General features: G+C 35.0%; 1 protein-coding gene and 1 pseudogene across 1 annotated transcript in view; one reads left to right on the top strand and one right to left on the bottom strand.

The window, feature by feature from the left end:
• The window catches only part of LOC125853172 (nudix hydrolase 8-like), a 67,257-nt gene extending 48,528 nt beyond the window's left edge, over positions 1-18,729 (top strand). The window contains exons 2-3 of the mRNA XM_049532844.1: positions 18,140-18,302; positions 18,429-18,729. Of these exons, the coding sequence (XP_049388801.1) occupies positions 18,180-18,302; positions 18,429-18,635 (330 nt within the window). The 5' untranslated portion in view covers positions 18,140-18,179 and the 3' untranslated portion in view covers positions 18,636-18,729. The remainder of the gene's footprint in view (positions 1-18,139; positions 18,303-18,428) is intronic.
• The window catches only part of LOC125853169 (disease resistance protein At4g27190-like), a 33,018-nt pseudogene extending 12,269 nt beyond the window's left edge, over positions 1-20,749 (bottom strand).
• Positions 20,750-26,734: the final 5,985 nt, after the last annotated feature.

Below are 26,734 nucleotides of genomic sequence, written 5' to 3'. Positions count from 1 at the left end.
ACTCACATACCTGATTAGGGATCACCCCCGACGAAAATCCACGACGATCCTTAGCTTCTTCTTCTCTTTCTCCTCTTCTTTTCCTCTTTTTTCTCTCTTATCTTCCAAGCCCTAACTCTCACTCTTACTCTCACTCTTTAAAATGGGACAAAAATGATCCAAACATCAGTCTAACACCTCAATATAACCCAAAGAAATGATTAGGGAAAAGACCAAAATACCCTTAAAATTTTCGGACTAAACAAACTGCACTGTGCGACTGTGCGACTGTGCCGACAGCCCAACTTCCAAAGGGTATAACTCACTCATACGAACTCGGAATCAAGCAAACTCGGCGGCGTTGGAAAGATCATTCCAAGGGCTTTCCAGAAATAACTGGAAATTTGCCTAAATCATTCTGAGCTAGGAGTTAAGGCTGCTCAAAGTTGACCAAAAACTCACTTTTTTTCCATAGCCAAATTTTCCAGATTCTTTCCAAAATGACTATTTCCAATTCAACTCTTCTTGGAACTCAATGTGCTACATCTAGGGATCTTAAATTAACACTCAAGAAATTTTATTCCTCGGTAAAATCTCACTCCACATGAAGGACGGCTCGAGTCTTAGTTCGAAAATTCTCTAGGGTGTTACATTCAAAAAACCCGAGATTTATTGGTTTGGTTTGGTTTATAAATTCAAAAATTCGACACAAATGATTTGGTTTGATATTTGAAAAATCCAAACAAATCCAATCATGTACACCCTATTTCAAATAATACATACTTCTCATAAGAATATGAATCTAATGACATTTATATTGCTATATTTATTTTTGGCTCGATGACAATCAAATAAAAATGTTCACCCCATCCCTAGAAGTCGAATCTGAAATACTATGTTCACTCATATCAAAATAACTCATACGCCATTCATTTATTTCAGTGAAACAATTCTCTAAATTTGACTTGTATTTTTCGTCATCCCACTCCAGTTGGCTCCACCATTGTGATTCTCCTTTTATTAGTTTGATGTTGTTGGAGGTTTGAATAGAGAGAGGCAACTTCCTTATTCGATTGCATTTGATCACCTTAAGTTCCACCAGGTGTTCCCACATACTCTCTGGCTCCCCAAACGTTCTTAATGCGTATAAATTACGCAAGTGTAACCTTCGGACTTCTGGAATTCCTGAGCCTTCGAATGTCGTCTGACTTGAGCCGAATTGTGCCAGTAAATCTGTCAGACGATTACAATTGGAAAGTGAAATTTCTTCCAACTTCCCGGGTACAGAAAAAGCTCCACCAACATTAAAAAGACATGTTAACTTATCACAATGGGATATATCCAGTGTGCGTAATTCAGAAAATTTTAGACCCAGAAAATGACCGAAATCAGAAACACTCTTAAAACCATCTACTGAAGAGAAGCTGAGATTTTCCAGATTTGGCAAAGGATCATCAAACTGTCCACTTCCTTCTATCAATGATCCAAAATCATCAGAGCAGATAAATATGTATAGTGATTTTAATCCATCAAAACTGTTGTTCCGAATGAACTCCGTGAGACCCATGCATCGTTCCAAGTACAAATCTGAAGCAAACTGCAATATGCTTGAGAGCGAGACTTTGTTATTGAAAATGTCAAAACCTAAGAGGCATATCGCCCTTGTTGACTTGTTGAATGGTACCTCATAATGAGTTGTAGTATTCCCAACTGTAATGTGAAATCTTTTCAATCTTTTCATACAGGTGTACTGGTCAGTACTTTTCAATCTTTTCATCCAGGTGTGGTCACTTTTCAAAATTGAAATTGATGAGCTATCCAAGTAAATAAAAAGTGATGTCAGATTGGGTAGATGTGATATCTCATCAAAAGAGGTTGCTCCAACAACATCTCCACGTCTTCCGGGTAGATGTAACATTTCAAGCCTTTGCAACTCATGGAAAACCCCCAGGTCGATGCTCTCCAACTCACCTGAAGGCATATTTAATAGCCTCAGATTTGTCAACTTGTCCATTCCTTCCGGCAGCAAACATAACCTTGTATCATCACAATCGAGCAACTGCAAATTGCAAAGATTACCAATAGCTAGTAACTCTTTCAACTCATTGCAACTTTGTAGTATTAGAGCACGTAGTTGACTTAAATTATTGACGGAAGAAGGCAGTACTCTAATATTAGTATAACTCAGGTTCAAAACTCTTAGTGCTGGAAATGCCAAAAAAAAATTATTGGGAATTTCCTGAAGGTAATAATTGTCTTGCAATAGTAAAGATGTTGTCTTTGGGCATTCTGTGAGGTTATGAGGTAGATCTTGAATTCCTTGGGTTATGAAAGATAATCTCTTGACAGAAGCTGACACTACTTCAACATTTGAAATCTTAATTAACTCAATTCCAGCTTGAATAACAGAAGTGTGTTCATCCCCAAAGGAATTATCTATCCATTTAGCAACATCACGAACCACATCATGCATCTTCACCCAATCCTTCTCATCGGCTTCTTCTAGTAAACAGATATTTTTTAGATCCTCAATAATTGTGATTCCCCTGTTGTAAGCTTTTTCATATGTGTCATGTTTACCAAGGAACCCCTCTGCCCACCAGCAATGTATGAGATCATTTGTTGGAATAGCCGCTGGATATAAGGAGCAATACAAGAAACAACTTTGAATGTCACTTCTCCTTTTGTTCCTATTGCTTCTTTGCTCTAAAGAATCAAAACTCCATTTGATGACCTGGTAAACCTTATCTCTTACATCAGTGGCATTAGGTTCAGCCATTCTAAGTGATTCCAAAGCATCTTCCCATTGCTCGGCCATGTCCTTCCCTCTCATAGATGTTGCAATAACAGTGATTGCTAAAGGTAAACCACCACACTCTCTTGCAATATCCATTGCTAATGGCTCAATATCCACCCAATTGGCAACATCTCCCGCATTTTTGATAAATAGTTGCCAAGATTCATTCACATCCAATGTGTAAATATTCATTTCGGTGTCTGATTTCATTTTCTTATAAACACCCAAATCACGAGAAGTTATAATAACCTTGCTTCCTTTGAGTTGGGGCACACCAACATGATCCAAATCTATAGCTTCCCAAACATCATCTAGTATGACAAGGAAACTCTTTTCCTGCTTAAGCCTTTGATAGATTTTACTGGCATTGCTTTGTACATTTCCCTGATCAGTATTTACCTCTAGGCTTAATCTGTCAGCAATTTGTGCTTGAACCTTTCTTATGTCTATTGGCGGTTTGGGTACTGTAACCCATATCACAACACCAAAAGACATCCTATCCTTAATTACATGCTTTACTTGTTGAATTACAAAACTGCAAGTCATAGTGACCCCTCTAAAAGATTTTATGATTTAGACCTAATTGACACGTCAATCTGTTGAAGCTCATTGTTCAAATTCTTCACCAAAGTAGTTTTCCCAATTCCTCCTGCACCCCACACTCCGATGATGCCAACCTGACATACCCAAAAGAATAATTAAATTTTATATGATTGTGTATCCTTTATCTTATACCAACAACAAGTGTTATTTCTACATTCCTTCTTGAGTAGTGTCTTAAGATTAAAAAAAGAAATAAATAATTTAAAAGATTAAGCAATATAATTTTATGTGAGTAAGTCACACTAATGAATATTAAAACATAATTTAAAAAGATTTTTTTTTAATATTATAGCTTAAAGTATAATTAAGTGTGATGTACACAACTTACACACACAAAAAATAATCATACAATGAATTCATGATCGTACTTTTTATTTTTAAATTCATATTGAAAAATATTTTTTGAATTTGAATTAAAAAAGAAAATTAGAAATTAAACATGAGATAAAAATTTATTCAGTAAAGGTGAAAGTATTTAACCTGAGTTTTAAATCATAACCACTTCTAACAAATTAAATTATACAGGAGATTTCTTCTAATCTATATTTCATTTTATTATTTTTGTAATTCTAATTTCATGTACTACATAATTTATCTATTATAAAAATATAAGTAGACAAATAGTCAATCAATATCTTTATTTATGTTTTATAGTAAATGAAATTATAATTTTTCAATAAATGGTTAATCAATATCATTATTTATATTTTGTAGTAATACAAAGTTATAATTTAAAATAAAATAAGACAGACAAATCTAAAAAATGAAGAAAAAAAAAAGAGCAATGGAATAAAAGTTTTAAAACAAATTAAATTTCAAGAAAAAGAAAAATACATATTTATTTATATTATGTTGAAACAAATAATAAGTAAGAATATTAGGTAAAGTAATAAGTTATTAAAAGGTCACATAGTAATATAAGGATACTAATTAGCGAGTGTTACAATTGCAATAAGTTCATTTTGTATGAAGTGTTGATAAAGAGGAAGTTAAGTTATATAAATTAGTAGCGCTACTATTTATTTAAAATTTATATAATTGTTGGTGTTACAACTATTTTATGTAACAAGTAGAATGTGTTGTTAGAAAAATAATATAAAATTTAAAGGGCAGATTATTTGTATATATACATGAATCTAATATGAAATATGTATTGAATAATTGTACATTTATGTTGAGTTCACTGTGTCATCAAGTAGCAGAAAAACTGTTTTTGCTTCTATCTAAGGAATTTTAGGCTTTCATTTAGGGAAAAGACACAAGTACTCCTACACTACGATTGAAATATCAGAAACACACCTTATCAGCTATCAAATTCTAAACAATTTAAGATTACTAATCTTAATTTAGTTCTAGTAATACCTTATCGTTTTCCAAGTATTGGAGGATTTTGTCGAGATTTTTTCTTGCTGCTGGCTGGTCTTTTATTGATGGTCCTGGTAAGTGCTCAGCTTTTTCCATACGGTAATTTTTTTCCATCAAATTGGATCCAAAGCTTTCTTCGGCCTTTGTAAGCCTGCAAAGTTTAACTTGGATATTATTCTGTGCTTGAGTCGAGACTTCAAAGCGGAGGCTGCAATTGGGACAACACCTATATGTAAGTGTCTTTGCCATTGCAATGTTTTCTTTCATAGTTTCCCATTCATTCTCCAGCTTGCTAACATCCTCGATCCACTTGATAACATCTAGTTTTGGTTTATAGCTTTCTCCCTCATCTTTTTCCACCTTTCCTTTGATATCATCTCTTAACTTTGTTATCTTCTCCATTTTCTCCCTTAGATTTTCAATTTTTTACGAGAAACGGACAATATTTTCAATCTTAGGATAAATGCATTTACATACAAACTTTCCGACCTCAACAACAGAGCCACCCACAACATTAGTAAGTATTTCCATTGGTAAAGAAAATGTTTGTGACAGAGAAATTCTCAAAGATTAGCAAATGAAACTATATAAGCTGATTGTTTAAGGGCAGAGAAAGTAAATAAAATTATTGGTAAAAGTTAACATAATAATAAAACTAGCTAGGCAACATGATTTAAAATAATTAAGTACATGATCAACTTCACAACGGTAGGTAAATGTCAACAATTTGGACTCGTTCAATTTTCACAATTTATAAGTTGTCTTTTGATGTCTCTTTGCCAACAACCATATATTCAATACAACAAATTGTGAAAGTCTAAAGTGCTTTGTTTTATTTTACTAATTTGTTTGGTTAATTAAACTCTGTGTCAAGTCAAAACAAGGCAAACGAATTGAAATAGAAGAGTTGGCATTTTAGAAAGTTGAGGTTGTTGAAGCATGGATACATGAAGTGAATAGTTTTGATGGTTCATAATTTGCCTGTGTGTTGGTGTTACAGTTAAATAATTTGCCTGACAAAACTTTTCCTCAAAATCTTTTAAGAACACAAACCCAACACATATTATGTTGGAATGTATGCGTCCACTTGTCTAGATGGGACCAGGTCCTCAGCACAGTTACAATAACAGAAAATAAACAAGGTGCTGAAAGTAAAGATTGCACAACAACTTTACGTGGAAACCTCCTTGCTCAAGGGAGTAAAACCACGACCTGGCCTGCCAGGACTTTTCAAAACTTCTTTCACTAATCTTCTTCAAGCAAAAGTAAAAGCAAGTTTACAAACCGAGATTAGTCTACTAATCCCAACTCTAAGCAATACCTCCTATTACTTAGATGAGCCAGAGTAGATACAACACTACCCACTAAGCTATCACCCTTAGACAACTTAGACTTTGCTAAGCGGATACAACACCGCCCACTATACTAATCCTAACCGATTAATATAGACTTTTAGAGTAAGAACCTAAGTTACCCTTAACCTAGTTCTTACAATGATTCAAACAAGTTTGAAACGTTTCTTTCACAAAACGAATCCTACAATGTAAGCACTATTACAAGCAAACAAAGTGACAGCTGGTACAAGAAGCTCTTGAAGTAATCGATCAGATCCCTTGTTGTTCTTGAAGCTCTTGAAGTAATTGATCAAGTCTCTTGCTGTTCTTGAAGCTTGAAAAATATTTCTCACTTTTGAATGAATGAAAATATTGTTGTGTTTTGTTTAGTATATACCACAAAAGTTATTACCAAACGTCCAAGCAACCTCCTTACTTCTGATTGGTGAAGTACTCTGCAGCTTCTGATGCAGACAGCTTTTACAGCTGTACTGCACTTTGACACTGGACGAGCATACTCTGCAGAGGACCAGGTCCCTGCACTTGTGAGGAGATCATCAAAACACCAAAAGGCATAAGCTCTCAACAATTTCCCCCTTTTTGATGATGACAAACAACCTGCATAACTCCTCATGTGAGTGAACAGACATTCATTCAAATACGTAACAAATTCCCCCTTTGTTAGTGCACCAGTAACAACCACAGTTCGTTCCCCCTTAGTTCAGTGCCCCCTATTCCACAATCAACTTTACAACAAAACTTCCCCCTTTTGACATCATTGAAAAGGTGAAGCAGTAAACATATTCAAGTTAAATGCAAGGCAATAAAGAATTCAGGGCCTTGGGCCACACAGAACATGTGTATGTAAGCATAAAAAGAGTATTAAGCCACACATGAACAGGGGAGAAACATAAATAGCATTAGATCACAAATACTGACCACTGTAGTCAAGCAAAACAAACACAAAGCCACAAGAGTTTTAGTCAGAGTTGAAGAACAAAAAAGAAACAAAGGAAACAAGACATTTTTAGGACGGAAGGGAAAATAGATTGAGGGTGCGCATAAACATAGACAAATGCTCATTTGCATCCTCATGAGCCTTGATAAGCTGCATGTTGAGAGCCTTAACTTCCTCACTGGGTGATGCATTTGTCTTCAGCAGCCTTTCATTTTCATCCCTTAACTTTTGCAACACCTGCTCATTTCCATCGCTGGTACCAGGTCCCCTCGAAACTGCCTTCTGTAATTCAGACCTCAGTGAAGCGATTTCAATCTCCTTGTTACTCAGAATCACAGTAAGATCAGTTACTTCCCGTTTAAGAGAAGCCTGCTGCTCTAGAACATCTGTCATTTGAGATCTGCCCCTAGCTTTTCCTTCAACACACTAACATTCCAGCATAATGGCAGAGAGGTTGATCTCTTCAAGTTCATCAAGCTTCTCCATGAGAGACAGATCAGCAGCAGATGCCACTATCCTTTTTGTTTTGGGCACTAACACCTTATTGATGAACTCAAAAAGCAATTGATATTTCCCTTTGAGAAACCTTTTCGATAACCCTGTATTCTTGACATCTCCACGTTTTAATTTTCAGCCACCTGTTTTCTAGCTTTCTCCCTTTTCACAGGAGATTTCTTTACAACCTTCTGGAGTAGAAAATGAGAAGTTGAATGAACTAAGGTTTTCAACTTCTTGGGAGATAGGGATCTTTGAAGAAGAATTAGAGTTAGACATTTTGAGAAAGAGAGAAAAGCTTTGGAAAGGGGATTAGTGAATTTCAACAAGAATTGTTTGAAGAGATTTTGTAATTTGATTCACTAAGAGAAGTAGTATATAAAACCAAAAAGACATTGGGTCCCCAAACAGTAGCGACCTTTGGTTTAAAAACAAAAAGACGTCTGAAACTGACGCGATGAATGGGCGAGGGACACGTGGCAGTGATGTTGACATACAGACAGTGTAGCGTAAGTGATACTAACCTCAGGAGGACCAGGTCCCCTTTTCAGTTTGTAACCCTGTCTGTATGATTTAATCTTCCCTTCAGCTAGACACACCATGAGTGTATACCTGCATTAAGGTACCAGAAGTGAATTCTTAAGTGACAAGCATTAAAACAAGTTTAGATACCTGCCCTCCATAACATAATCAAAATAGAAGATTTTTGTGCAAACTTGTCAAAGAATCAGGTAATCTTGTGCATCCCCAGCCTCATCGTGTTTTTAATGAAACATTCTTTACTCAATGACTTTGTAAAGATATCAGTCAGCTGGTCTTTAGTCTTACAGAACTTCATCACCACATTTTGCTTCTCAACATTGTCCCTCAGGAAATCAGTGATGATCCAAGAAAATGTGTCATGCCTGATGTACTCTTTCGATCTACAAAAAAGCCTGCATAGTTAGCATCTGCAAAACCAATTAGATCAAGTGAGTCACTTGTTAGGTAAAAGAGGACCAGGTCCTGAGTTCCCTTCAAGTATCTCAGGATACATTTGGCTGCCTTCAGGTGAGAACTCTTTTGGTGCTGCTTGAAGTCTTGCACAAATTCCTACACAGAACACTATGGCTGGCCTGCTTGCTGTGAGGTACAAGAGTGACCCAATAATTCCCCTATACATGGTCTGATTTACCTCTACGCCATTTTCATCTCTATCAAGTTTCATAATTGTGCTTATAGGAGTATCCAGCACCTTTGCCTCAAGAAGATTAAATTTCTTGAGCAACTCTTTGATGTACTTCTCTTGGCATATTGAAATGCCTTGGGAGGTTTGTTTGATCTTCAAGCCTAGGAAGAAAGTGAGTTCTCCCATTATGCTCATTTCAAACTCACTACTCATCAGAACAACAAAATTCCTTGCAGAGTAAATTTGTAGTGGCTCCAAAGATGATATCATCCACATAAACCTAAACAATCAACCACATTGTTTATACACCGGATAAGCCTTGCTGGAGGAAGAGTATTCCACAAATACTCTTTCAACATCATTGAGATTACACTTCTCAATATCATCATTTTGGTCACAAAACATGTACTATTCACCATTTCAGCCCAAAAGTCCTTTGTAAAATTAACAGCCTGTATATTCCACTTGAAGGATGGTTTAATCTGTTTTCTTTTAACGCAAACATCACAACCTTTGTCATCGGTAAATTTTATTTTGAGCATATCGAGGACCAAGTCCCTTGACACAAGTTTGTGCAGTAGAGAAACATTTACAAGAGCACGTCTCTCATGTCATACCTCAGCATTCTCACTTTGAGCACTAAGGCAAGTGAGGCTATCACAACGAGCATCAATCAGATCAGCAATACACATGTTCTTGCATCTCTTTTCTATCAAATCATCCCCGAGAGAGCAAGTATGTGACCACATGTTCTTTTCGATAAGAACTTAACTTTGTTTCATTCATCACAAATCTATGAAACACTTAAAAGATTGTACTTCAACCATTGACATAGTACACATTCTCAATAGTGTGTTCCATAGATTTCCCAATCATGCCTTCACAAAAAAAAATACCTTTTCTGCCATCGCCAAATGAGACACCTCCACCTTGAAGTGCCTTGAGAGAGAAGAAGTTTTCAGTTTCCCAGTCACGTGTCTTGAGCATCCGCAATTCATGAATCAACGTTGACTGCTGTTACTTCTTCTCACAAGAATACCATATCACTTGTTAGCCTTGGGAACCCACTTTAGTTGGAGTTCCGGCCAGTAAGCAGATAAAGGAGTGATAAGAGAATTCTTTGTCCAGTGAGGCAGATTGATTTTTTTCAACGTAGGAACAGGAGCACGACCAGGTCCCTTCTTCTGCCAGTTCTTCTGTTGACCAAGTCTCTTCTTCTGCTTGTTGCTCTGTTGACCAGGTCCCTTCTTCTTCCTGTTCCTCTGCTTAGAATATTTTGAGAGTTTATCTTGGGTCCTTTTCCAAGATGGACAATCCTTCTTCAAGTGACCATCGCGACCACAATGAAGACACGACAAACTATCAGACATGGACACATCTTTGCCATGGAGATTGTAAGAAGGACTTTTGCTTAAATTTCCTAACCCCTTCCTATCATTTTGACCTTGACTAGTAAGCTTTGCAAGGAATTTTGAGGAGTTAGTCCACTTGAGAGATTTGTTCAGTTCTTCCTTGACACGGACCAGGTCCCTCTCTAACTGATTATTTCTTTCCAAGGCCATAGCAAGTTTTGTTTCAGCAGTATTCAAACTGGTTTCTAGCTCGATTTGCAAGCTGCTGGCCTCCCCCTTACCTCTGCCACATTTCTCATTCATCATTTTTAATTTTTCCTTAAATTCTAGATTTTCAGCTTCTAGAACCATCAATTGTTCTTCCACAACAGACATTTGGTCAACCAAGGCTACCTTTTCTTCCCGAAGGATATCTAGGTTGTTGTTCATCAGATCATTTTCAGTTGTTAACTCAATGAAAGAGTCAATCAAAATAACGGCTAGACTTCTCAACTTCTTAACACAGTAAACATGCAAGTTTTGTTTAAGATCAGAAAGGGTTACCTCTTCTTCATTTTCCTCATCATCAGATTTTGCCATAAAGGCTTCATCAGAGTGCTTAGAGTCATCTGAAACACTCGAGGAGTCTTCCCATGCAGTCATCTCCCTCTTTACCGTCTGGAAAAAGGTTTCTTTTCTGCTACTGCTGGCACGGACCTGGTCCCCCTCTTGATCTTTTACTTCCTTGTTATCAACTTCAAGCACAAGACAGTCTCTCATGGTGTGACCTGGTTGATCGCGCTTGTAACACACGCCACTAGGGCTTGTAGTGCTATCATGAGCTTCTTCCTTCATGGAACCTCCACGTTTACTCACAAGTTTTTGAAATTTTTGAGTGAGATAGTCCATGGTCTCATCTACTTCAAGGTTCTCACATTGTGACACCTTGGAGGCTAGTGATCCATATCTTTCTGCATCTCCCTTTTGATCAGCATCCCCAGTCAGATCTGCCCTTGTTTCCTCAGCTTCATCATAGGTAGTTCTCAGCAGATCCCAAATTTCTTTAGCTGATTCGCACGAAGAAATCAGATTATATACATTAGGTCCGATTCCACACATTAAGAACTTCTTAGCCTTGTGATTTTTCTCAACTTTCCGTTTGTCAAATTCATTGTATTGCTGTCGAGTTTTGACAACGACCCTTGTGACATCCTCATATTTTACTTCTATAGATGGCATATAGGGACCCTCACAAATAACATCCCACAGCTCACAGTCTTCAGCCATTATGAAGTCAAACATGCAATGTTTCCGCCACCGGTAATACTGACCATCAAACAAGGGTGGCCTTGTTGAAGACCGACCTTCTTGCCATCTCAGTGGAGCAGCCATTCTTTCCATAGGAATCTCTCTTGGTGTTAACCAACTAGAGAGCACCTGCTCTGATACCACTTGTTGGAATGTATGCGTCCACTTGTCTAGATGGGACCAGGTCCTCAGCACAGTTACAACAACAGAAAATAAACAAAGTGCTGAAAGTAAAGATTGCACAACAACTTTACGTGGAAACCTCCTTGCTCAAGGGAGTAAAACCACGACCTGGCCTGCCAGGACTTTTCAAACTTCTTTCACTAATCTTTTCCAAGCAAAAGTAAAAGCAAGTTTACAAACCGAGATTAGCCTACTAATCCCAACTCTAAGCAATACCTCATATTACTTAGATGAGCCAAAGCGGATACAACACCGCCCACTATACTAATCCTAACCGATTAATATAGACTTTTAGAGTAAGAACCTAAGTTACCCTTAACCTAGTTCTTACAATGATTCAAACAAGTTTGAAACGTTTCTTTTCACAAAACGAATCCTACAATGTAAGCACTATTACAAGCAAACAAAGTAACAGCTGGTACAAGAAGCTCTTGAAGTAATCGATCAGTTCCCTTGTTGTTCTTGAAGCTCTTGAAGTAATTGATCAAGTTTCTTGCTGTTCTTGAAGCTTGAAAGACTTTCCCTTTGAATGAATTGTTAATATTGTTGTCTTTTGTTTAGTATATACCACAAAAAGTTATTACCAAACGTACAAGCAACCTTCTTGCTTCTGATTGGTGAAGTACTCTGCAGCTTCTGACGCAGACAGCTTTTACAGCTGTACCACACTTTGACACTGGACGAGCATACTCTGCAGAGGACCAGGTCCCTGCACTTGTGAGGAGATCATCAAAACACCAAAAGGCATAAGCTCTTATCATATTACATTAGCCTAATTAATTTGCTGCTTTAGGGTGTTTGTCGTGCAAGAGAAATATTCTACGACAGCCTATGAAAAATACCATCTGGTGAGATATTGCGACCACAACCATTTGGTCACGTACTTTTGACTGAAGTAAATATTTTACAACACATTTTTATCGATATGGAGAGCTATATTAGAAATCTTATAAGAGCACGAAGTATCCAAGCAACGTTTACAGTTGTTTACCATGGACCATTTTACAACACGAGAAAATCTTATAGGCACTCTCTCAGTTTTCCTTCTTTTATCATGAGAACAAAACATGAGCTAAATTTTGAATGTTTCAACACGTACATAAGCAATAACAGTTTATTACAATTAACAAGATTATCACACAACACAACTGAAACAAGAAACTACTCAGTGTACAATCAAAACATCGGAACCAGAGATCAAGAATTGTACAAACTTTGGCAGAAGATACCAGACAAGATGAAGACTCAGTCCTCAATAACGTTGTTCCAATTAATATAATATCCACGCCAAAAAAGTCCACCCCTAGTGTCGTTGGTCCGGGAATAAACTTTATCCCATTGATACAGACTCATTCCAAACGAAAAACATTCCTGAATGAGGCAACTTCCTTATATCATAGCATCCGATCACCTCAAGATGTTCCCACATACTCTGTGGCTCCCCAAACATTTCTAATCTCAATAAATGATTCAACCACAACTTTCGGACTCTTGGTGTCCTCTGATTAGATCCGCATTGCACTAATAACTCTACCAACCGATCACAACGCTTAATTGTAATTTCTTCCAAGTGCTTGGGTACAGAAAAAGCATTAAAAACACATGTTAAATTATCACAATGGGATATATCCAGTTGGCGTAATTCAGAAAATCTTAGACCCAAAAATTGACTGAAATCAGAAACACTCTTTAAATGATCTACAGAAGTGAGCCTGAGATGTTCAAGATTTGGCAGAGGATCAAACTCATGTCTACTTCCTTCTTTCAGTGGTCCGAAATCACACCAACATTTGACAATGTAGAGTTTTTTTAATCCATTAAAACTCTTCTTGTTCACAATCAGCTTCCTGAGACCCATGCATTTATCCAAGTACAAATCTGAAGTGAAGTGCAACATGCCTGAGAGCTCTTCATTACTCAAAGTTTCACAATGGGAGACACTTATCCTCTTTGTTGACTTGTTGAATGGTACATTTGTTAAAGTTTCCCCAATCTCAATGTGAAAACTTTTCTATCTAGACATCCAGGTGTAGTCTCTATTCACAATTGATGAGCTATCCAATCCAATAAAAAGGCAAGTCAGATTGTGTAGAGACAATATCTCATCAAAAGACGTTGCTCCAACAACAGCCACACTATGATACTTTCTGTCATCTATCTTTAACATTTCAATCCTATGCAACTCGACGAAAAAACCTGGACCGATGCTCTCCTTCAAATCATCTAAAGCATATTTACTAGCATCAGATTTGTCAACTTATCCATTCCTTGCGGTAGAAAATGTAACCATGTATAACCACAATCGAGCAACTGCAAATTGCACAGATTACCAATTGGTGGTAACTCTTTCAATGAACTACATTTTCGTAGTATTAGAGCACGTAATTGACATAAACTATTGATGGAACAAGGCAGTGCTTTAATACCAGTATGACTCAGATTCACAACTCTTAGAGCTGGAAATGCAAAAAAGAATTCATGGGGAATTTCGCTAAGGAGATCATTGTCTTGCAATAGTAAAGTTGTTGTCTCTGGGCATTCTCTGAAGTTTTCAGGTAGACTTTGAATTTCTTTGCTTAGGAGAGATATTCTCTTCACAGGAGCTGACATTTCGATATGTGAAATGTCAGTTAACCCGAATGAATTATCTATCCATATAGCAACATCACGAACTACGTCATGCATCTTCAGTACACGATCCATTTGATGGGCTTCTAGCAAGGAGACATCTTTTAGACTCTCAATAATTGTGATTCCCTTGTTGTAAGCTTTTTCATATGTGTCATGTTCACCAAGGAACCCCTCTACCCACCAGCAATGTATGAGATCATCAGTTGGAATAGCCGCTGGATATAAAGAACAATACAAGAAACAACTTTTAATGTCACCTCTCCTTTTGTTCATATTGCTTCTTTGCTCTGACGATAATTCAATATCCCGAGATTCTAAATTATCAAGGCTCAACTTGATGATCTTGTAAACCTTTTGTATTACAGGTGTGTCATAAGGTTCAGACATTCTAAGTGATTTTAGAGCATCTTCCCACAGCTCGACCCTTGACTTCCCTCTCATAGATGTTGCAATAACAGTGATTGCTAAAGGTAAACCACCACACTCTCTTGCAATATCCATTGCCAATTGCTCAATATCCACCCGATTGGCAATATCTCCCACATTTTTGACAAACAGTTGCCAAGATTCATCCTCATCCAATGTGGAAACACTCATATCGGTGTCTGTTTTCATTTGCCTACAAACATCCAAAGAACGACAAGTTATAATAACATTGCTTCCTGCGTGATCTTTGGGTTGGGGCACACCTACATGATCCAAATCTATAACTTCCCAAACATCATCTAGTATGACAAGGAAACTCTTTTGTTGCTTCAGCCTTTGATAGATTTTGCTGGCAATGCTTTCTACACTTCCCTGATCAGTATCTACCTCTAGTCATCCAGGTGTGGTCTCTATTGAAAATTGATGAGTTATTCAATCTAATAAAAAGAAATGTTAGATTGTGTAGACACGATATCTCATCAAAAGATGTTGATCCAAGATGAATTTGTGGAGGTTATGGCCTTCGGGTAACAAAATTCTTCCTCTTCAAAGAACCATGAGTTTATCATATATATTACACCTTTTTATCAATAGGAAGATCTATATTAGAAATCTTATAAGAACACGAAACGCTGATACCATAAGTATCCGAATAACTTGGCTCAGACACAGAGAATGTGGAGTTGCTATTCGCTAGATTTCACTGTCTCCTTTAGGATATTTCAAGCTTTATTCAGCTTCTTGCTTGATCTCATGCTATGTACATGTCACGCCCCGAGCCTACACCTTGGACGTGGCAGGCACTCGAAGACCATTGCTGGCCCCCAAGCGAACCCTTGGCTTGACTTTCTTAACTCAGCGGAAACCTAACTCAACAGAATAACTCAATGCAATGAAAGGTCATAAAACAACCTAACTGATAAAATCTGGCCAAAAAGGCTACTCGAGTCTCAAAATAGAACATTTACATATATACAAAGATGAGAGACTCAAAACTAACTGACTGACTATCTATGAAGCCTCTAAAATACTGAGCTGGATGTTGGGACAGACCCCGCAACATCCTAATAAAACAAAACTAGGAACACAAAATATTTGAGTCCTCCGAAAAGCAAGGAGGCTCACCACTGACTCTCGAGTGCTCAGCTGGATCAACGGCCTACAGGATGCTGGTCCTAGGTACCTGCGTCTGCATCATAAAAAGATGCAGGCCAACTGGCATCAGTACATGGAATGTACGAGCATGTGAGCTGGACAGCTAAACAACAACTTAAGCTTGAAAGGAGTACAAAAGAGAACTTACCTTGACTCTGTTCAACTCATGACTAACTGAACTCAATATAAAGTAATGAGACACATGCAATATATATATATATATATATATATATAAAGCTTGTAAAACTATTTAAAACATGACGTCAAAATCATATTTATAATATCATGAAAATACCATGCTTCCTCTCAAAGTCTACTTGTGCAATGCATGAATGAAGTCCTATACCCCCATCCACACTAAGCAGAACTTCTCGAGGAACCAATCTCTTTCTACTGCTGTGGGAGTTTCTCTAACCGACAACCACCACTATGAAACTAAGTGGTGATACAACGTTTTACCTCACATTGCCCAAGGACCATCCTATACCTTGCCGTGATATAGGACCTTACTTTACTTAGTGGATCCACTAGCTTAACTTTCGTGATCATCTAAAAAGTATGACCCGAGAAATCCTATGTTTGGCTACATGGTTCTTATGGAGAGTTGGGTTAATATGAACTCGTGTCCCCAATTCGGTGCTCAAGACTACTCCCAAAAATACTTTAGCTCATTAGTGTTTTAAACACATCTTTCTTTAGTTGAGATAATTACTCAAAACTTAGCCCAAGGGCTCTTGAAAAACTCTTTCTAAAAAGAACATCTCAAAACCATAGTTTTAATATGATCATTGATGACTCGGGATATTCATACTGCTTAAACATTAATGGTATATCTAGAGACCATATTGTTTAAACATTGATGGCATACTCGATTTGTCATACTAATCATGTTTTAGAAACTCTTTCGCAAAACTCATCTTTCCTCAAAAAGAGATAGTACTCAAACTGCTCAAAACTCTTTTGGAAATCTCAGCTTCCTCTCATCTTAGAGGTGAAAACATTTATAAACTTCTTTGGGAATACTTAGTTCCATAATAACTTTTGAGAAATGCACTTGACTCATACTCTTGGCTTAACTTGAAATTCTATACTCTTTACTTAACTTGAAACTCTATGCTCTTTACTCAACTTGAAACTCTATACTTAACTTGGAACTTGAGCCTTAAAAAGAAGTTAAAACGTTCAATGAAGACTCTTGAAAACTTGAAGACTTGCTTTGACTTACTTCTTAACTTCTAAGTTTGGCTCTAACTTCACTTGACTTCTAACTTCACTTGACTTTGATCCTAACTCGCCTTGAATTGGATTATGGATTCAAGGTATATGATCACATGTTTATGGATGAGTTCGGGATGTCTAAATGTACCTCAGAGTGTTGAAAACAACTATAAAACATAGGTACATTACTAAGGAACATGTATGAAAAAGTAGGGAATGAATGGGAAAACTTGACGTCCTTGGCACTCTGAGAGGCGCGGGGCGCCAGCCTTCAGACTTCAGAGGAGCCTGCTGGGCGCTCTGAGAGACGTGCCACGCCAGGGGTAAAACCTCAGAACCCCTGTTGGGGCGCGCTGGCTGGCGCGACGCCCCAGCCTTTTCCCCCAAAAATCCGACTCTTCTCCTTCATTTTTCCAACTCTAAACCTCCTTAACTTCAATGGATCCAGCCCCAAACACTTAGAATCATAAACCTCTCAACATACAATAGATATCAACTCACAAACACAACCGGAAACATGTCCCAAATCAACAAGAAACTTCAAATACAAAACCACAACTTCAACAACCACAACCACAAACTTTAACAACACAATCAATCTTTTCTCGAAATTTAAAACGAGTTTGGCGTGTGGGGAAAGAACCAACCCAACACTATGAACTCACATATCTTAATAGGGATCGCCCCCGACAAAAACCACGACGATCTTGTCGAATCTTTGCTTCTTCTTCTCTTTTCTCCTCTTCTTCTCCTCTTCTCTCAAGAACCCTAACTTTCACTCTTTTAAAATGGTACAAACTGATCTAAAAAAAATCAGCCTAACACCTCAATATAACCCAAAGAAATGATTAGGGAAAAGATCAAAATACCCTCAAAATTTCCGGACGGACTTCACTTCCCTGCCAACTTCCCAACTTCCAAAGGGTATAACTCACTCATACGAACTCGGAATCGAGCAAACTTAGTGGCGTTGGAAAGATCATTCCACGAGCTTCGCAACCATAAATGGAACTACACCTAACTCATCCTGATCTAGGAGTTATGACTGCTCAAAGTTGTTAACCAAATTTCCAGATTTTTAATTCTTTCCAAAAATGACTATTTCCAATTTCAAGCTTCTTCATAGCTATTTCAAATTGTCGGATGTTATAGTACATTAGTTTTGGACTCTAATTGTTGATTTTACAGTTTACAAACAAGATACCATTGTTTAAATTAACATTTATCGATGTCCTTCTTCAGGCATGTTCGCGATGTGGCCTTTCAAAAGTCAGATTTGTTCTTCGTCTGCCTGTTAAGACCCCTGTCAAAACAGATCATGGTTGATGATCTAGAAATTCAGGATGCTATGGTAAGCCTATCGTATTGGGTAATACTCACCTGATGAGCTAGCGCTTGAGGTTGAGTTAGACTTTAAGTCTGCAGCTTTATGCCACTTAGCATTTACACTAGCTGTCTTTTCTTTTTTTCAATGCAGTGGATGCCTCTAGTTGAGTTTGTGGAGCAACCTCTAATCCAAGAAGACGACACGTTCAAGAAAATAATTGACATTTTCATCGCTAGACTAGGGAAGCGGTACTGCGGATTGTCTGTCCATCAATTGGTTTCCAAATTTGATGACAAACTTTCTACATTGTACTTTAACACAGTTGATGATCCAAATTTGAACTGTCAAGCCAGTTAGAATCACAATCAGTATTGTCTTGTGTATATGTGTAATCTATAGGTTATGGATTCTGTAAATATACTTAAAAATTATTCAAAAGAACTTGTTACAGGGAGGTAACTGTCATATGATTTTCTTTCTTTATAATTTGTATATTAGGCTTCCTGCGTAATCTTTTGGTTGGGGCACACCTACCTTATCCAAATCTATAGCTTCCCAAACATCATCTAGTATCACAAGGAAACTCTTTTATTTCACTTCCCTCGTTATCTACCTCTAGGTTTAATCTGCTCACAATTTGTGCTTGAACCTTTCTTATGTCTATTGGCGGTTTGGGTACTGTAACCCATATCACAACACCAAAAGACAGTTTAGACCTAATTGACAGGTCAATCTGTTTAAGCTCATTGTTCAAATTCTTCATCAAAGTAGTTTTCCCAATTCCTCCTGCACCCCACACTCCGATGATGCCAACCTGACATACCCAAAAGAATAATTAACCCCACAAGTGAAACATGCAACAATGGTTGGTAATATACAAGAAATTAGAGAAAGAAGGATTAATGTAGGAGGCTTTGTTTCAACAATTGTCAAATTAAAAGATTAATTTCCACTTATTTATAATAGGAAAAAATATAAATAATATTATCTTATAAAGAAAATTTATTTTAAATATCTATTATAAAATATTTTTAATTAAAATTTTATTTTGTTAAATTAAAATGTACATATTCAAATTTTCAATCAATATTATACCTAGATGAATAAAAGAATAAATTAATATTGATATAATGATTTAAATATAATTTAAAATATCAAGCAAAATAAATTAAAAGAAATAGGTATATCCATAATTGAATAAATATATATGTAATTATCATGCTGAAATTTAAAGAAATACATATATTTAGAAGAATAATATATTTAATAGGGCATGATTTGAAAAATATATAATAACTTTGTATATAGATTTAACTCTTTGAATTTTGATAATCTTATCACATATATAGATTATTTTAAAATTTACCTCTAATTTCAAATTATATTTGAGTTATATATATATATAAAATCGATATTATGTTTGCTAGAATTCTCTCAAAAAATGGAGGGAAAATTGTTTTAAAAATTAGTTTCCTCATTCTTCTCTGGAAAATAGTGTATTAATCTCCAAATATCAAGTATAAATTTGATATTTTTATGATTTATGTGGCCAAATTTTAAATTTTATATGATTGTGTATCCTTTATCTTATACCAACAGCAAGTGTTATTTCTACATTCCTTCTTGAGTAGTTTCTTAAGATTAAAAAAGAAATAAATAATTTAAAAGATTAAGCAATATAATTTTATGTGAGTAAGCCACACTAATGAATATTAAAACATAATTTAAAAAGATATTCATTAAAGGTGAAAGTTTTTAACCTGAGTTTTAAATCATAACCACTTCTAACAAATTAAATTATACATTTCTTCTAATTTATATTTCATTTTATTTTTTCTGTAATTAATTTCATGTAAGACATAATTTATCTATTATAAAAATATAAGTAGACAAATAGTCAATCAATATCTCTATTTATGTTTTATAGTAAATGAAATTATAATTTTGCAATAAATGGTTAATCAATATCATTATTTATATTTTGTAGTAATACAAAGTTATAATTTAAAATAAAATAAGACAGACAAATCTAAAAAATGAAGAACAAAAATATGGGCAATGGAATAAAAGTTTTAAAATAAATTAAATTTCAAGAAAAATAAAAATAAAATTATAGCTGTTGCAATGTTTTCTTGCATAGTTTCCCATTCATTCTCCAGCTCGCTAACATCCTCGATCCATTTGATAACATCTGGTTTTGGTTTATAGCCTTCTCCCTCATCTTTTTCCACCTTTCCTTTGATATCATCTCTTAACTTTGTTATCTTCTCCATTTCCTTGCTTAGATTTTGCAATTTTTGACGAGAAACGGACAATATTTTCAATCTTAGGATAAATGCATTTAGATACAAACTTTCCCACCTCAACAACAAATCCACCCACAACATTAATAAGTATTTCCATTGGTAAAGAAAATGTTCTTGATAGAGAAATTCTCAAAGATTAGCAAATGAAACTAAGCTGATTGTTTCTTGTTTGTTTAAGACAGAGATAGTAAATAAAATTATTGGTAAAAGTCAAGGAATTAACATAATAATAAAACTAGGCAACATGATTTAAAATAATATTTAAGCACATGATCCACTTGACAACGGTATGTAAATGTCAACGATTTGGACTCGTTCAGTTTTCACAACTTATAAGCTGTCTTTTGATGTCTCAAAGAGCTTCTCTATTTGCCAACAACCATCATTTATTCAATACAACAAATTGTGAAAGTCTAAAGTGCTTTGTTTTATTTTGCTAATTTGTTTGCATTAAACTATGTGTCAAGTCAAAATAAGGCAAACAAATTGAAATAGAGGAGTTGGTATTTTAGAAAGTTGAGGTTGTTGAAGCATGGATACATGAAGTGAATAGTTTTGATGGTTAATATGTGAACCGGGTTCATAATTTTCCCGTGTGTTGGTATTAAAGTTAAATACAAGGTATATGCTAAATGTAACGACAAAACTTTTCCTCTAAATCTTTGAAGCTTAATCTATATCTATATATATCTATGTATATTACCTTAAAAATAAACTCCTGACTTGAATGTTAAATTACTATAATATCCCTAGCTTTAGTTGTGACTTTTTCGATGAGTTGTGACTTTTCCAAAGAGTTGTGAATTTTTCAATAGGTTGTGACTTCTTGGAAAGGTCGTGACTTTTCAGATAAAGCACAAAAAAACACTTGTTCATACTACCCGTTCTTGACTATAAATAGAGGGGTTTCTTCTCATTTTTCAACCACATTTTTTTTTAATCTTGTACTCTTCTTCTTGCATTTTAAAAATTTCTGTGTGATTTATTGTCGTTGAGTGAGTTTGAAGTTTAGCGGAATATGACGTACCACTATTTTGATGAAGTAAAATGTTCTATCCTAAGAGCGTATATTCTTTAACTTCAAGTACTTGATGAAAATAATTCTGATGATATAATAATTATTTTTGGACAAATTACTTAACTACACTCCTTTACTTACCTTAATATCCATTTATCCCTACTTATTTCAAAATTTTCAAAAATCCCTTATTTTACCTATGTATCCCGCATGTATTCCGTGCACAACGCTATGTATCCCGCTATGTGGAATGTATCAAACGCTATGTATCCCGTGCACAACGATATGTATCCCGCATGTATCCCGTGCACAACGCTATGTATCCCGCTATGTGGAATGTATCAAACCTAATGTATTCTATGCACAACGCTATGTATCCCGCTATGTGGAATGTATCAAACCTAATGTATCCCGTGCAAAACGCTATGTATCCCGCAAACATCATTTTTAAGGGATTTTTGGTAAATAGAAAACTAGAAGGGATAGGATGTTATTTAGTTCTTATATTGAAGGTATTATCAGCTTAAGTGAACAAGCAAGTGACTACACATAACGTGAGCGCGTCAGGTTAAAATGAAACCATCTCTATTTTCCACATGGCAGCCCACATCATTTTTCTTTTTCTTTTTTGATAAGAAATATGTACAAATGTCAATTTTTAATAAGTTAAACTTAATTATTATTATTATTATTATTATTATTATTATTATTATTATAACTTAAAAGTCAATATTTTTTATTTTTTGCTTTCTCCTTCATTGAGAATCCAGCCATGGGAGGAGTTGTCCTAACAAAATCAAAGGATCAATCGCAAGAATTACCAGCGATACAATCACCACAATGATACCACATGCTTCCCTCAGCCCAACAATTACTATTACCACCGAAATTGCAAGCTAGGCCACCACCAAATTTTGTTGGTGAAAATGCTAATCATCATTATTCAATAGAAAATTCCTCCATCATCATACCAAAATTTTCCACATGGCAGCCCACATCATTTTCACCAAATTTTGTTGGTGAAAATGTGATCTAGTTCCTGTTGCAGTAAAGGTATTTCCTTTTTCTTGATGAATTGTAGTAAAGATATTTCGTACTATCACTTTACCCAAATCGATACAGGAAATTACTCTCCCATACTTACTGTTGTTTTTACAATCGTTTAGCTTTTCTTTGTTATCTCTGGCTAGTAGTGATTGTCTCATTACTCAAAGAATACGTTGATATAAATACATGAAGAGAATAAGCTAACTATACTATCTTATACACAATAATATACAACTCTAGTGATTTTGTAACAATCGAACTCTAAATTTTGTAGGAAGGATTTCAATACCATCATGCAGAAAGACGATATGTTATGATGACTTATTGGATTCCGGAGGAACCCTGTATGCTTCCTTCGAATGCATCGCATCAAGTTGGAGTTGGGGGTTTTGTGATAAACGATAAAAATGAGGTGTGTGTTTTTCTGTTTGCAATGCCTTTCTAATTAGTAGTAATATTTATGAGCTTCTAAATTCTCTGTGTAGTCTCTTAGACTAATAAATTTTTGCTTTAGGTGCTTGTTGTGCAAGAGAAACATTTTACACCGGCTCTTTCAGGCCTATGGAAAATACCAACTGGTTTTATTCATGAGGTACGTTCCTGTATTGACATTTTCATCGCTAGACTAGGAAAGCGCTACTGCGGCTTGTCTGTCCATCAACTAGTTTCCAAATTTGATGACAAACTTTCTACATTGTACTTCAACACAGTTGATGATCCAAATTTGAACTGTCAAGCCAGTTAGCATCACAATCTGTATTGTCTTGTCTATATGTGTAATCTATAGTTTATGGACTCTGTAAATATACTTATAAATTATTCAAAAGAACTTGTTATAGGGAGGTAACTGTCATATGATTTTCTTTCTTTATAATTTGTATATCAAGTTTTCTGTATCGAGTGTTTGCACTAGACCAAAAAATGCAACACATGTGACTTTTATTCACATTATTATTAATTTTTCAGTATAATTTTTACTTGCTAAGGTTAAATGTTTTGGTCTGGTGTAAACACCGGAGCGAATAAGTTCTTTCATTCAAAAATACTTTTCACTCTAGAACTGAAATCGGAAATGACTTCCGTCAAACCAAATAAACCAGAATTTGGAGCATTCCGAACACCTGGCAATCCAACTACAACTAGACAGCAGGGCGATGAAACTATAATAGTCCTAAGGTAGTGAAATTTCTCATCGCATAAGTTTTCAGTTGTTTACCATGGACCATATTACAACATGAGAAACCTCTGTCACAAATGTGAGATAGGCTCAATCTCGGGTTTCCTTCTTTTGTCTTGAGAACAAAACATGGAAAATGAAGATCATGTTATATGCACAACGGAAACATATTAAAATCATACTGTTTACATGAATAATAAATAATCCATAGAATTATGCTAGAACACATACATTTGCTGAAATTTAGTTCAAGAATTATATTTTGAATCGTGAGTGAATACTTTCAAGCGAATCCACAGGTTAGACAACAATTCTGCGGTCTTCTACCTTGATTCCAAGTTTACATCCGAACTCTCTCAATACTTGAATGGAAAAGTATCGTATAGAAACATTATTCTCTTTCTAGGTTAGAAGCTTACTTATAGAATTTGCCCCCAATCCAAAAAGGAGAAGAAGAAACACACGTTACTTTCAAGAACAAGAAAGCCACATTATTTTTCTTTTTCCCCCTAGAATTAGGATTCCAATGTCTAATTAAATATGAGCACTATAGAGATCAGATAATTAATTACTGAGAGTTTTTATTATGGAAATAATTAATTCAAATTATTGTTATCATAATAAATTACAAATTATTCCACTAGAATAGAAATTTGTAATTGCATTTCTCTATTTATATTTCAAAATTCTCATTAAACACTTATCTAATTCCCTATGTTAAAATTGCGGATACTAATTAATAAATTAAATTACTGACAAATTTAACTGAATGATTAATTTTCTTTGAAAATGTATGAGCTTCTAAAAAAGGCATATTATCAATTTCTATATCAAGACATGGATTTCATCAACTAATATTTATTTCATATTGATTATTGACTCATCTCAAAATCTCACCTTTTAATAAATCAAAAAGATAATTAATATATACAGATCATAATAGTTATATCAGGATTATGAATATAAATACATTTTACAGTTTAGAGAATATAATTTTTTCAGTCAGTCTAAAACAACTATCTCTATTCGGTCCCGTTCAATACATACAAAATGTAGTTGGAACTGTACCGTTCCCAAAATCAAGATAAATTATATAGAATCTTGTGCTACAATCGTACCAATGACATGTCCATTTTCCATCTTAGATTGTGAACAAAAAAACTTTATACTTATAAGAACCGATGATTTAATTTTGTGTATAAGCTAAAACTCTATACACTAAATCATCTACTATATAAGTAAATAGACACCATAAACAAATATATGATCTATTAAATTTTTTATTAAACTGAATAAAAAATTATTCTATAATAAATATTATATCTAAACATATGATTAATAGTATATATTCCAACATAATTTAAGAATGTTTCAACACAGAAGCAATACTAGTTTATTACAAATTAACAAGATAATCATACAACACAACTGAAACAAGAAAGTGCAATGAAGCAATCAAAATATCGGAACCAGAGAGCAAGAATTGAACAAACTTTGGCAGAAGAAACTTAAGATATCCGACAAGAAGCTGAAGTATCAGTGTTGTCCATAAGGTAATTATATTGAGGATAAGGATATCCATGCCAATATACCTGAATGAGGCAGCAACGAGTCAAGCTCAACACACTTGATAATATTTGAATGATAAACCACTTGTGCAGTGGTCTTATTGTGTTTGGTATCAGAGTAGAAATTAAAATATCTACTTTTCTAGAACTATTAGTTACACTACTGATAAGATCACAACATGTATCAAGTCGAATCAGTATCACAATCATCTCAATAACTCAATATAAAATGCAATGTAGATGAAATGTAATGCAATGGTCAAAATATTGTACACACCCACTTCCTCGGTCAGATAGTCGGGACTTATGGCTAACTCGTAAAGGTCCATATATCAGCACAAACGTTCTCCGCGTGCTTGTGCGGATGATCTCAACACAGAATCTCAAATTCATACAATCCCCAACACAAAAGACTCCATGTGTCCAACTCATAAACATAAAACCATTGCAACATGGACGATCTCCACGTTCTCGACCCGACTCATATTCAATCTCATGTTAATACATGTGCACAATATAATATCAACTGAATAGGAGATGATGATGCATATCATTTTTAAAAATCCATACTTCACCCCCACCTCCCAAAAAAAAATCACCCATTCCTTCCAAAAAGAATTAAGATATTATTTTTATTTTAAAAAAAAAAAATTCTACAACACCCCATCCTTCGCTCCTAATTTTATTTTATTTTTTACATTTTTCTCGTTTTGTGCTAGATATGTACATATATTTTTAGAAATTTTTTTTTTTACATGTTTACTGAATATAATAGAAATAAAAAGTTTATTTTAAAAAAGTTGTGCAGCAAGTAGAAAGTATTTTCCTAAATACATATGGAGTATGTTGTGACATTTTCTTTTAAATAAAAGAGAGATTGTAGTACACATACCGTAAGAGAGTGTAATAAAAGATAGTAATGTGAGCTTCTCAAGTGATAGTTCAGATATGAAATTCAATAACAGTTTAGTTATGAAACTCATAAAAAGCAGATAGTTTAAATTTGACACTGTTTATTTTCCTTTTCTCTTTTTGTTTGGGCTTTGTCCATTCTTTTTTTCTAAAAAAAATAAAATAATCTTTTGATCAATTATCAAATAACCTCTAATTAAATTTAGGTTATAATATTCTTATCCGCTAAAAATAATATTTATCTTCAAATGTATTTAAAATCTTTGTCAAAGTATTACGATTTAAATATTCACTACGCATATGTAAAAAATCGTATCATCTATCCTAGCAAATCATAAACACATCTAAAAGTTACAGGTGAGGGGTTAAAATAGAAAAAAGCATGTAAAATTCACAAAATGTTTACGAGGATCGTTAGAATCAACATA

Source organism: Solanum stenotomum, unplaced genomic scaffold, assembly GCF_019186545.1.
Source record: "Solanum stenotomum isolate F172 unplaced genomic scaffold, ASM1918654v1 scaffold9835, whole genome shotgun sequence".
NCBI classification, from domain to species: Eukaryota; Viridiplantae; Streptophyta; class Magnoliopsida; order Solanales; family Solanaceae; genus Solanum; species Solanum stenotomum.
Note: the sequence above shows the minus strand (reverse complement) of the source record. Positions and strands in the feature narration are given on the sequence as shown.